This window comes from Dermacentor silvarum, chromosome 3 (assembly GCF_013339745.2).
Source record: "Dermacentor silvarum isolate Dsil-2018 chromosome 3, BIME_Dsil_1.4, whole genome shotgun sequence".
NCBI classification, from domain to species: Eukaryota; Metazoa; Arthropoda; class Arachnida; order Ixodida; family Ixodidae; genus Dermacentor; species Dermacentor silvarum.
Window position 1 is genome coordinate 147,059,311 of NC_051156.1, and position 13,764 is coordinate 147,073,074.

The window sequence follows — 13,764 nt, forward strand, 5'->3', positions numbered from 1 at the left end:
TTAAGGCGCGTCGCGCCATCATGTGGCGTCGTATGAAAACGTGGGGACGGCGGCGTCTTCAAATTTCTGGATGGTAAAAAACTTGTGCGCCACACCGCGCTTTTAGCACGACCTTATTTTTGCTTTTCATTATGTGATGTAGGTCACCCTGGCGGCCAAGTGAGCGCATCAGCGCTGGTACGCGCGCTGCGATTGGCGTATCCGTCTTTTAAAAGACGTCATAGTCTCTCCTATATTGTGTGTAGGTTCTTTGTATGTGCGTAGCGCACATCGCTCCAGAGCGTGGCGCCCCCTTGCGGCGCCGGCTGAAAATTGCATTGCTCCAAAGCGTAGCGCCACCTTGTGGCACCCACTGAAATCTCCAGGGTTTTCATACAACGTGACCTAGCTTCTCCCCCGGCGGCCACGAGTTTGTCGCGCTAGTACGCGCACCGCGATTGGGCAGCCAGACTCTAAAATAAAATAAAGCTTAGTCTCTCTTCTACAACCCTCTTTGGCCTTCGTGTGTGAAGTTTACGTTTAGCGCCGTAGTGCATCGCACCGGAGCATGCGCCACCTTGCGGTGTAGACTGAAACATACATCGGTCCAAAGCGTAGCGCCACCTTGTGGCACCCGCTGAAATCTCCCGAGTTTCGCGGAGGAAAGGGGATGGGCGTGGCGGCGGCAGAAGGAGACCACCGACGATGAGCGGGCCGCGGACGCCAAGCGTGAGCGTGCTGTCCACTAGGACCACGAGGCGGAAAGAAATGCGAACCGTCCATGTGGCCCCGATCCCACAAACTTGGAACGTTTCACCGCAGCAACGGTCAACCACCACATACAAAGCTTCGCTGGTCATCCACCTTCACATTTTGGAATGGCACTGAATTTAAATGCGAAGCATTTCTTGCCGGCGGCTCTGTCCGTCCCTCCCGTGTCCCACCACACCACCACAGAGCATGCGCGTCCCCTCCCCTCTCTCTCCTCCCCTATGCTCCCCCTTTTCTCTCCTCTAGGAATCCTGTACGGAGCGGCGCCAGCGTCCCACAGCCCCACAGCTTATGCACGTACTCTCCCCATCTCTCTCCTCTCCTACGCTCCCACTTTCTCTCCTCTAGGAATCCGGAGCGGCGCGCACGACAGGTGGTGCGACAGCTGCATACTCTGCTGGGGGCGCCACGGAGCGCGCGCGCCTCATTCTCTCTCCTGTGCAGCGCCGCGATGAGCGCTCGAGCCGCTGCCGCGAAACCATCTCCCGCTCAAGCTGCATACTCCGCTGGGGGCGCCACGGTAGTTCCGCGGTATGAAAATGACAGAGCACGCGCTCCTCATTCTCTCTCCTGTGCAGCGCCGCGATGAGCGCTCGGGCCGCTGCCGCAAAACCATCTGCCGCTCAAGCTAACCATCTCCCCGCTGCTTCGCATCCACACATGGTTCCCTTTAGCGGGAGATGGAGTAATGTTTTTACGTGATTTACGATTTCCAGAGAAGGTGGTGTGGTAATTCTCCTCAATATCAATGTTAGGAAATCTGCAGGTCCTGATCAGCTTCCGAATGCTTTTTTGCGAAGGTATGCGGAACAGCTATGTGTGTTCTTACCTAATTTTTTTTCAAGTTATCCTTACATGTAGCAAAGATACTATCCTAAAGGCGTAAGGAAAAAGTTGTCCTAGTTCACAAAATAGGTGCTCTGCTTACAGTGTAAGATAATCGTCCTGTTTCTATAAAAAGCACTTGCACTAAATTATTAGAGAATATTGTCGCAGGCTTTGTTCGTCAGTATTTGACAGATCACAAAGTCCTATCTCCACTATAGCATGGGTGCAGAAAGGGATTACCGACTTCAACTCAGCTTCTCTGAGTTCATAAATTCCTTGAACTACTTTACTCGTCCGGACACGTTGACATGCTCTTTTTATTTTAGTAAAGCATTCGATAAGGGTAGCCACGGAAAATAATCCATAAGTTCAAGTGCATTTATCTTTCTTCAAATAATATATCCTGGATCCAGGCCTATCTCCGACATAGGCAGCAGTTCGTATAAAAAAAAATGTTCCTCCAGTGTCCGTCAAGTAACTTCTGGCGTAGCGCAAGGGAGGTTATTAGGACCGCTTTTAATTCTGATCTATATTATTGATATAATGAACAAAATCCTTTATGATGTGCATCTTAACTTGTTGGATGACAGTGTCACTTTTGGAAAAGAAAAAAGTTTTACGAAACGATCCCGCATGTTTGCAGAAAGCAGTTAGCAAATTTACTATTGGTGCAAGCTCTACATTGGTGCAATGATTGGTGCAAGAAGTGCGCACAAAACCGTCTTGGTTTCGTGCACATTTTTTGTGCACTAAAAAAAGGAGCCTAGTATATTTTCTTATGTTCTAAACGACACAATAATTACTGGTGTTGAAAAATACAAATACTTAGGTACCATATCCACTAGCAGATTCTCTTGGTGAGACCACATTTCCATTACATGTTCAGCATGTTTGCGCCGTTCAGCCTCAGCATGTTCAGCATCTCGGCGCAGCTCTACCCCCTTTTTTTCCTACGAGCACCACTTTTTTCTGCCGCTACTTTTATTCTCTCATTCAGACACGATAGTTCACTGACCGCCAGCGTAGCAGATACCCCCCCCCCCCCCCCTCCCTGTCGTCCAGGCCCCTTCCACGAAAAAGAGGAACCTACAATGACATGACAATCGGCTAATACACGGCCACTACCTCAAATTCCTCCACCGACTATCAGTAGGGCGTTATATTTCTTTAAATTCTACACCCTCACCGCCAACACACTCTCGCTCGTTATCTCACCCACCTGCCTTACCTTCTCTCCCCTTTAGAAGAACCCTACTTATAAATACTGTGCCGAGGAGAGCATTTGTCACCTGGAAGAAGACAAGTCCACTTGTCGAAACGTTGGCTCCTGCTCTCACCTTGTTCTCATGTTGCTCATCAGCTAATGGATGTGTCGCTTATCAATCCGAACCTGTAATCAAATGCCTCGATCAGTTCGGTTGCAAATTGGTCTTTGCGCTTGAGGCTGCATACCTTCTTGTGGCTTTGTTTATTACGCTTTACCTGCCTTAATTGGCCTAAATTTTAAAATATATATATATAGTTCTCGGGTGTAAACTGGTTTAAATATAAACTGGTGTCATCCTGGATATCCTGGATATTCAATTCAAGTGAATACGCGTTGGAAACTCGCCGGCTACAATTAGTAAATGTCGATATGTGCCGTAACAGTAATTAAGAAGTTAATTAGTAAACGTGTATATGCGTTTAGATTTCATGTGGTAGTAATGTCCGCCTATGTGAATAATACCACTCAAGGACAAGAATGATGCTATCGGCCACAGGCGATATATAAAAATCGTGAAAAACTTAAAAATTATCAATCCGCCTACAAACTAGGCCACGCTCAAATCCTTCAACATCATTCACCCTTCATGCGACACTCTGAACTCTTAATGCAGAAAGATGAGGAGTGTTAGAGTGAAAAAGTGCATATATATATATATATATATATATATATATATATATATATATATATATATATATACAGGGTGTTTCAGCGAACACTTTCAAAATTTATTTAAGGTTGCCTGTGACAGATAGCCCAATTCTAGTTAATGAGCTGGTCTACTCGAAGAGGCGGACATTCCTTGTACAAAAATTTAAATGCATAATCGACTAATTAACAAAAATTTACTAATTATATTTTTAACTAATTACCTGATGAACCACATTGCAACTCACAAATTGTAGCCATGGAGTTCGCAAGGCGGATCCACTTGGAAATAATTTTCGGGATGACACCAGTTTCGAGATATTAATTCCCGAACTTTGCGGAGAAATGCATTGGCGTTCCAGTTAATTTTGTGCTTCAATGCAAAATGCGATGTTTTGTTAAGAAGCTAACTGTGAAGAAGCTAAGAAGCAAACTGTTATATATATATATATATATATATATATATATATATATATATATATATATATATATTCATGCGTTATACGAGGTTTGTAGTATGTTTTCCCAGTGTTTTCGGGGAGCTGAACGAGGAACCTTCTTTATGTTCTGCGCAAGTGAGTGCCAGTTTATGGGTAATGTATAGTCAAAGTTATAAGCGGGTGGTTTATTTACGGCCTTTGCAATTAATTACAAATGCATGTGTTCAGAGTGTTATGATGGTGTTTTACGAACGATGCAGATTTAGCCGATTGTCATGGCTAAACTACGAATGCCACTGAGAACAAAATTATTTTTAAGAAACGGCGTTGAAGGGAAGGGGGAATGCTATAGCGAATTTTTATGTGAAAGTAAATGTCAGTGGATGAATAAAAAAGCCTTTGTAAAGAAATTCCTTTTTCCGAATGCGTAATGCGGCCAGTTGACGCTATGTCTCGCAGTGTACGTAAAAAGTTTGCTTTACACAATACTAACATGCTTTACACAATGCTGACCGAAAATAATCTGTAGCGAAACTTTGCATGCAATTTCTGCCTTGATTAGGAGCGTTTGAAATAATTACTGAATCCTCGTTCTTTTCATATTTTCATGTCTTATACAAAGTTCACAGCTGGTTTATCCGGTGTCCTTTGTAAACTAAACAAGCGACCTTGTTTATATTGGGGCAAAATTCGGCACATGTTATGGGTAATGTATAGACGAAGTTCTAAGTGTGTGGACTAATTGTGGCCTTAGTAGTAAATTACGTATGCAAGCCATCTAGAGCGTTATATTTGCGTCTTACGAATGACGCAGAATTTAGCCCGCTTGCCTGAGCGAACTATGAACGCCACGGAAATTAAATTTACCGATATAACAGGGAATTCCAATTGCAAATCTTCCTGCTAAAGTAAGTGCATGTGGCTCAAATACAACTTCCCCAAAAATATCTCCTAAAAATGCTCGAAAGCATTGTGTGAGCAAGGTTTCACATTCGCGAGTGATACGCGGACAATTTTTTAAGGTATTTGGTTTTTTTCACGTAAGGGAAAATCTTAATATAACTGTTCAAAAGATGCAGCTTCACTGGAAATCGGGCTGTGATCCTCCAAAGTCCCACACGTTTGCTGCTTTTTTTTCAGTGCAGTTCTGTGCTTGCTACGGCCGTTTTTTTTTTCTTGCATCTGTAAGATTGTGCTTATTCACCCTTTCATGGAAAATCGCAAATGAAATGTGACTTCTGTATACACTCGGTTTTTTTTTGCCGCCATAATTATGACGAATATCTCATGTAGTAGGCATCAGCAAGTAGTTGCGAGAAAAACATCCCAGGGACGCTATAACGTAAAATGATTCCAAACTGTTTTGATTCCGAACTCCTGACGTCAAATTTGCGTAACCACCGACGTTATATCGGGCGGTGACCCTCAGCCTTGTCTGAACAATCCAATCAAACACTCTCGTCGTTTATAGGAGGTCACCTTAGTTCGCTTTCAAAACCAATAACATCGTCTACACTCAGCGGTTTTCCTTATTTAATTGGCTGACAAGAGGCGAGGAGCACGCTCTAGTCGAGAGGGTTTCGATGGGGCCGAGCCAGCACAGTGAAAATAGATGACCGCATGAAGAGGGTTGTGCCAGCTCCTCCGATTGGTCCGCTTCGCCTTACTTAGCTTGCGGTGGCTGGTCGAAAATCGCGGCGGCGTGCAACGGAAGGATAAGAACGCCTCTAAAACGGATCCTCAGCAATGAAGAGTTGGCATAGCGATGTCGTATGCATGCCGAAAGGGCTCGATAACGTTTTACTGCCATGCAAAAAGGTTTATCATGCGCAAATAAATACATGCTCACTGGCAGGTGGGAGTAGCGAGGGCCTGAGCGATCGGCGGGCAGCCATCTTCTATTCCTTTCGGAACGGGGCCGTCTGTGGCTATTGAGAAAGATTTGCAGTTTTGTTTGGAATATTATTGCAATTTTTTCGCGTACACGCCACTTTGACGTGGTTAGTTTTCGTGGTTTTGAGAGGTCGCGTGACAGACAGGCGAAGTGGGCGTAGCCAGAAAACATTGGACCAATAGCAGCGGGCTAATGGTGAAAAGGCGTCGAATCAGGAATGATTATTTTTCTTTCGTGCGGTTTAATCATGCATAATCAGTGTGTACACGTTATATCAGATGGGGAGCTATCACGGTTTTCGTGACGTCGCGTGACAGACAGGCGAAGTTGGGAGTGACCCGAAGATGTATTGACCAATCGTGGAGGCTTGTTGCAGAAATTGGAATCAAAACAGTTTAGAATCATTTCACGTTATAGCGCCCCAGTGCACTGGTTTAGAAAACACGACACATTCCGTCCCACAGTTATGCCAGTGATTTCACCAGTATTGTTTGTATTCAAACAGCAAAACACGGTATCAGAACACACGCACAAAAAAAAGAAGAGGCATATCGTCAGCATTCGCAATTATATTTAATGGCTGCTTTTCTCCTACGGCTTCGCTTTTTGCAGACGTACGTGCACTAATTTACTTTTTGCTTTTTGCGCCTCTCTCTGAGAGGGCAAACGCAAAATAAATTGTTGGTAAAAACCCACGCGGATGATTAACCCTGCCTATTTCAATTATGAACAGAGCCATGTGGCCGTAGAAAAGGGGGGAACAGAATGAGGGTGTAATGCACACTATCGTTGAGCTGGGTTTGGCCGGTATACGTATGTTGAAATACCGGTTCTGCCTGAGGCGGACCCTGCTCAGAGGCTTATCTTGCTCTCATGTATATTGAGGAGCGCCACCACTATAGCAATGTGCTGTCTCAAACTACAACTTTATTGGTGCCCAATATGAATATTCACCGACTAATGTCAGCTTCACAGCTCCTAAAATACGTTTTTTTGTATGGGCGGGCGTCTCCTTTAATATGTTTGCCGTCAAAGTTTGCCGGCGTCGGTGCCTTGGGAGCGTTTTAGTGTACGAACTGCTTAGGCGAATACAGGCCTTGCATTTTGTCGCAGTGTAGGTGTCTCGCCGGCGGCATACTTGTGAGAAACTTGGGGCGCTATAACGTAAAATGATTCCAAACTATTTTGATTCCAATTTCTGCAACGAGCCTCCACGATTGGTCAAAACATTTTCGGGCCACTCGACACTTCGCCTGTCTGTCACGCGACCTCTCAAGACCACGAAAACTCACCACGTCAAAGTGGCGTGTACGCGAAAAAATTGCAATAATATGCCGAACAAAACTGAAAAATTTTTCTGAATAGCCACAGACTGCCCCGTTCCGAAAGGAATAGAATATGGCTGCCCGCCGATCACTCAGGCCCTAGATACTCACACGTGCCGGTGAGCATGTATTTATTTGTGCATGATAAACCTTTTTGCATGGCAGTAAAACGTTATCGAGCCCTTTCGGCATGCATACGACATCGCTATGCCAACTCTTCATTGCTGAGGATCCGTTTTAGCGGCGCTCTTATCCTTCCGTTGCACGCCGCCGCGATTTTCGACCAGCCACCGCAAGCTAAGTAAGGCGAAGCGGACCAATCGGAGGAGCCGGCACCACCCTCTTCATGCGGTTATCTATTTTCACTGCGCTGGCTCCGCCAAATTGAAACCCTCTCCACTAAAGCGTGCTCCATCGTTTTACGTTATAGCGCCCTTGTGAAAGCTCAACCTTAAGCACTTTTGCCGTTCGGTCAAACGCGATGCGGTGCCTAAATGGGCGTATCCCTAAACACGACGTTTACAAAGGAGCTTGCAGCGCTCAGATTCGTGCATATGCCTAGCGACCCGTGTTTATGGTCGTCGCGACCTTACCCGTTACGCCAAAACCAAAGCCGTGCCCAAAGGTAGTGGAGCTGAAGTAGCCAATTTTTTTTACTGCGCATGGGTTAAATAGGCAGCTGTTTCATGGAAATAAAGTTGTTGGAGTTAGCGCGTTGTGTCGTCGTCTCCCTCCTGTCCTTCCTTGTCCACTGGCGCTAAAAATCTTTTAGGTGTGAAGTTTGCCTGAGAGCTAAGGATAATGGGATAGGGATAGGGATTTAGGGATAATGTTCTGGGCATGAAGCAGATACTAATAGAGTGCAACCGCATCAAGGAAAGCCAAGAGTTCGTTGCTAGTGAGCCAGGCTTCGGGACGCCTTCAGAAAGCCATAATTTCCTAAGATTATCTGCGAAAGCATTGCGGTTTCATTGTTAAACGGCAAGCAAACACTCGTTTGTCAGAACACAAGTGGTCAGTATAGTAAATACTATTCATTCCCATCTCAAAGTTAATTTCCAAGAGTAGCTTCACGCCGTTATCGATGATACCACAATACTTTCACACAACAGGGACCAGCTGACAAGGGAAAAGATGGAGGCTTTTCACATTGCCAAGCACAACGACACGTGTATCCACCTGCCATCGGCCAGGCTGCACTAGCACAACTTTTCATTTTTATAGAGCCAGCATAAAAGTAGATATGTGGCTAGGCATGGACGAGAATGTTTGCATATATCCTTATTGTTTGAGCTTTCGGTATGAAGTGCATTTTCTGTCCCACGGTTGTGGGCTGGCGTGTATACGTGAAACAGTAGCTCTAGCAAATAAAGTTGTGGGTTGAAGCATTTTCGTCCTCCAGTAACTTCTTTGTGTTGTGTTTTTGGTCGCTTCACCACCCTTTCCCCCCTTTTTTCAATATTAATGCATTCCTAGGCGCTTTGCTTCTGGTTTGTTGGTATGACATCACACGTGCATTTATTCAGTTATTCTTTTTTTTTATTCTCTGCGACGAAGATCGCAAACACGAAATAAATGTGCGAGAACCAGTAATCTTGCCTATGCCAAGCACGGACGTAGTTGTCTTGCCGAGGGAATGGGCGCAGGTGGAGAGTGTAATTACACGGTATTGCGGAGTTCGGTGTTGACGTTATTTACCGCAATGCTGTTTCTGCCTTAGGCGCAGCGCACCGAGCGGTGTATCCCGCTCTCGTGAATGTGGCACCCATATGTGTGATTACCTCAGCTACCCTGTGGACGCTGACTTCGTTAAATAGCCCCGAGTCTTTTTGTATTGCCCGTGCCGATTTGCGGTGAGTGCCTAGCTTATTTAGTCGCATTCGTTTGTTCCGCTGAGAGAAAAAGAAAAAAGCGTCTCGCTTCAGCCGCTTGCGCGTAATTCTTTCGCAGTTGTTTTTTGCAAAAGGTTAGCGTTTGCGACAATTGTGGCACTCCGATTAAATTCCGCATGAGAACATCATGGAGCACTTAAACGTCTACGGTTTCTTTGTAGCAGTATCAGGTGCATTCCGATAACGAACCTCTTTGCCAGAAAAAGATAACTTAGAAAATATATTCGCTTAGCACTCGTTCCTGAACCTGGAACCTGGTGAAATTGGCGTGAAATTGTGCTTAGCACTCGTCCAGGAACCTGGTGAAATTGTTGATGCCTTAGGTTTCCGCTCACGAGAGAAAAAACATAAAGGGTTGTGCACTCAATGCATGGTGTTTTTTTTTCTTTTAGGGCGCAGGGCGTTGTCATCGTTTAGCATACGATTCGGTCTTCATGTGAGAATCTCGAAGCGGTGAAACTTGGAGACGTGGATTTCCTCATTGCCGTGCTCTCGAAGGTATTTAGCATCATGGTGCTCGAAAAGTCAGCGTGGACAGGCGGGGGCAAGCCTCAGGTAGTGCTATGGGTGTTGGTGTCGTCGTGTGTGCTGCTGCCCTTCTTAGCCCAAACTGCCCTAGCTCAAAATGCGGCGATCGCTACCGGCCAGAGTGCGTCGGCAGCAGTGACTTCAAGAAGCCCGGATAACACTGCGAGTGAAATGGAGGAAATCGACTACGCGCAAGTTGCTCGAGACGTGGTGGCCGCCGGCCTGTCCAAAGTGCCGCGCTCTTTAATACGAAAACTGCTGGAAGCCGACGTGCGGTCAGAGTGCAGCACGGCGCTGCTACGTACCATGCGAGCCTTCCAGAACCTCGAGCCGTGGGTGCTGAGACGTGAGTACTGCTTTATTTGTTCCTTTGTTCGTGGGCCTACAAGCAGTCGATTGTACAGGCAAACACATACAAGGGGTACCTCAAAAGCTCGCAGCCCACACGTGCAATCTTTTTCGTGTGGTCTTGTTTTGCAATGCAATATGTTATTCAGTTATTTGAATGGTTTCATGAACAATGTGGATCTTATTGGATTTTCTTTTTGGTTTCAAGTACAGCGGTTTAAAGCAAGGTCGCGAAGCTGAAATATGAAAAGAGAGGAATTGGCAAAGGGAGCAGTGATTAAATACCTTTTGAAAATGGACTGACACCACAAGAAATTCACAAGGACATGCTGTAGACATTAGGGGACATCTCTCCTGCTTATGCTATGGTGAAAAAGTGAGTTGCCGATTTCATGCGAGGCCAGACATCAATGTATGATACTTCGCGCAGTGGTCGTCCCTCAACAGCATGCACAGATGCAAATGTTCAAAAAGTACAAGACATTGTAATGACTGATCGACGTGTCACACAGCGGCGCATTGCATAATGTATGGGAATATCAGTGGAGAGGTTTGGCATTCGTTTGGCAGCAGTGACTTCAAGAAGCCCGGATAACACTGCGGGTGAAATGGAGGAAATCGACTACGCGCAAGTTGCTCGAGACGTGGTGGCCGCCGGCCTGTCCAAAGTGCCGCGCTCTGTGATACGAAAACTGCTGGAAGCCGATGTGCGGTCAGAGTGCAGCACGGCGCTGCTACGTACCATGCGAGCCTTCCAGAACCTCGAGCTCCTGAACATGCACAAAGTATTGGCCTGATGGGTGCCTAAGGTTTTGACTTTAGTGAAAAAATGTCTGAGAGAACTTCACTCTGCAGAAAACCTGCAACTGTTTGAAGCTGATATTCATGTTTTTCTGCAGAAATTCGTTACAATGGATGAAACTTGAATGCATCACTTTCGTCCCGAGTCAAAAGAAGCCTCGAAACAGTCGAAACATCCCACCTCCCCCCACCTCAAAAAGGCAAAGGTGGTTCCATCCGCTGGCAAGGTTATGGCCTCTGTGTTTTGGGATTGCATGATTGTAATTCTCCTGGAATTCCTCCCGAAAGGTCAAACCATCAACGGGGAATACTATGCAGCTCAGATTCGTCGTCTGAGGTGGGCAATTGAGGACAAACGGCTAGGGATGCTCCGGAAGGGGTGCTATTTCACCAGGACAATGCGCCAGTTCACACATCGGCTGTTGCGATGACTGCAATTCACTCCTGTGGTTTCCTGCTGCTCCAGAACTCGCCCTATTCCCCTGGTTTGGCTCCCTCGGACTACCACCTATTCCTACAGATGAAAAAGCACCTTTGGTGGAAGTCATTTTCCTTCTGATGAAGCCGTCATGGACGCCGTAAAGTACTTTTCGGAAGAGCAGGAGGAAATGTTCTACCAAAGTGGAATAACGAAACTCCAAGAGTGATGGCATACATGTGTGGCCCTCAATAGAGATTATGTCAAGAACTGACTCCAAAATTTTGACCCATTGTCGCTACGTCCGGGTCAGGCCACGAACTTTTTAGGCGCCCATCGTATGTATCAGTGAACAAATGCACATGGACTGTGGTTGCGTCTCCACCACCCTTTACCGCCGCTCCCCCCCCCCCCCCCCCCCCCCCAAAAAAAAAAGAAAAAAAGAAAGAAAGAACTCTTGATTCACAAAACCCTCCCTTTTTCTGTTTTACGGAACAACTTGTTCATATTGGCCAAACAGCGCTAAACAAGACCAAACGAAGGTCTTGTTGAAAACAAGCTGAATCACGAATACAAGCTACAACTTCACTGGTGTTCAAAATGAACACTCACCAAGTACTTTAAGTTTCTCTGCTACTAACAATGGTCGGTCACTTTCGTTGGTAATACATCCACTGTCACAATTAACCCGCGACTTTGCCTATGAACGGCTAGAGTGAAGGAAATGTTTAGCCAATACGGGTCCTGCACATATGTGTGACGATGGGTGTATGGTAGAGAGCAAATGTTTCACAAATTTTTGAAGGCTTGGCCACGAGCAGTTTTCACTTTCAGCCACACACAAGCCGATGCACAAATACGCGTGTTTCACCTTTCTTGTGTATCGCTGTTTACAACGTTTATTTAATTGGGCCTGGAACTGACTTGTTTCAGTCAGACTTGTTATACACTCTTTCTTCCTGAGCGATCCTTTCACTAAACTACTAGTAATTATCCAATTGTGTGGTGAGTTATTTGTTATTTATGTCTATTTTTTATGATACCTCACACGGCCCCGATAAGGGCTGGATGAAGAAAAGAAGGAAAGCTATCACGTCATTGGCTAAACTTAGTGATCTCGTGATAAAGCCACCGGACAAAGGTGGTGATGTAGTAAATGAGCAAAACGGATTATGTAAAGGAATCCCAGAGACAGCTTAATGATCAGACTTTCTATAAGCGCCTAGATTTTAAAGCAGTTGTCGACGATACCATAACGGTCTCGTAAAATCTAAGCAATTAAGCGATAACGCAGTAGGTTGACTCGTCCCACTCAGTCCCATCCATGGCAGGTTATATATGCCGCCTAAAATATACAAAAAGAGACTGTCCTGGGCGCACCATTGTTTCGGGAATTGGCACGGTCTCGGAAGAACTTTCGCGTTACGTTGACAGCAGCCTTCCATCTACTTTCTCATCTTATCTTCAAGATATGAACCAATTTTTGTTGGACACTAGCGACGTACTGATACCAGGGAATTCCCTGCTCGTGACATTAAAAGTGGTTTCACTCTATACAAATATCCCCCATAGTGATGGCATTCAGGCAGTTGTTCATGCATATGACATATCGTCTGATAAAAATACCGTTGGTAGTGACACACTGTCTACTATATTGAAATTAATTTTACAACTCAATAACATTGAATTCGACTATTCGCATTACCTTCAAATAAGCGGAATATCAATGGACACTCGCATTGGACTTAATTAAGCTAGATGTTTTTATGTCTGTTCTGGAGAATGACTTTTATAGCAGACGCGAACTAAAACCTCTTTATTATCAGCGGTTTACAGACGACATTTTTCTGAACTGTTCTCATGGCGAAAATGAACTGTTATCCTTTATAGCTGATTTTAATATCACCCACTCTTCCATTTCCTTTTCACATGAGTACTCTCGTTCTACGAACGTTACACGTTACACATCCAAAAACAATCTAAACACTAAACTTTACTGAAAACTAACGGACGGACAGGCATTCTTATCTTCACTTTGAAAGCTCACACGTAAAACACTGGAACACCAGTATACCATATTATCAGGCGCTCCGCTTTAAGAAGCTTTGCTCAGAACAGTCAGACTTTTATGAAAACTGGGAACAACTTCGCGAAGCTAATATCCAGCCGAAATACCCACGCCATATTGTGGATGACGCCGAAAAGGCCGATGCACGGAATCGGAAGAATTTCTTCCGCGCAAAAAAGCAAACGACCATTCAGACTCAAGTAACCTTGTTCTAACCTACACAGCATCGCTTCCAAAAAAAAAAAAAAAACATTTTAACATACTAGCGCACAAACGTCAGTACAGTCCCGTTATTTTCCCTGCATGCTGCTATTCTTTTCACTATATATAGGCAAAGGGTTGACGTAGGCAAACAATGCTGATCGCAATAAAAGCTTTTGTCTAGTCATGAACGAGATGGTAAGTTTAGACCGGGAAGTTTCAAGAGCAGTTGTTCTTGCTGAATTTATCGAACGCATACACTGAGTTGTTATCACCTAGGCTGGACCTAATGTGATGACTGAAAGGCACCAGCCCAGCTTTGCAAAGGACGCCCCATTGAAAAGCACGTTCATTAG

The 13,764-nt window shown here is 45.2% G+C and overlaps 1 protein-coding gene across 2 annotated transcripts in view; it reads left to right on the top strand.

Moving 5' to 3' along the window:
• Positions 1–13,764, top strand: part of LOC119444880 (nose resistant to fluoxetine protein 6) — a 423,598-nt gene that overhangs the window by 58,196 nt on the left and 351,638 nt on the right. The window contains exon 2 of one of the 2 annotated variants that reach the window (XM_049663711.1): positions 9,543–9,918. In XM_049663711.1, coding sequence (XP_049519668.1) covers positions 9,555–9,918 — 364 coding nt within the window. In that variant the 5' untranslated portion in view covers positions 9,543–9,554. Of the gene's footprint in view, positions 1–9,488; positions 9,919–13,764 lie in introns of those variants that run through there. The other variant, XM_049663713.1, reaches the window with a different exon arrangement.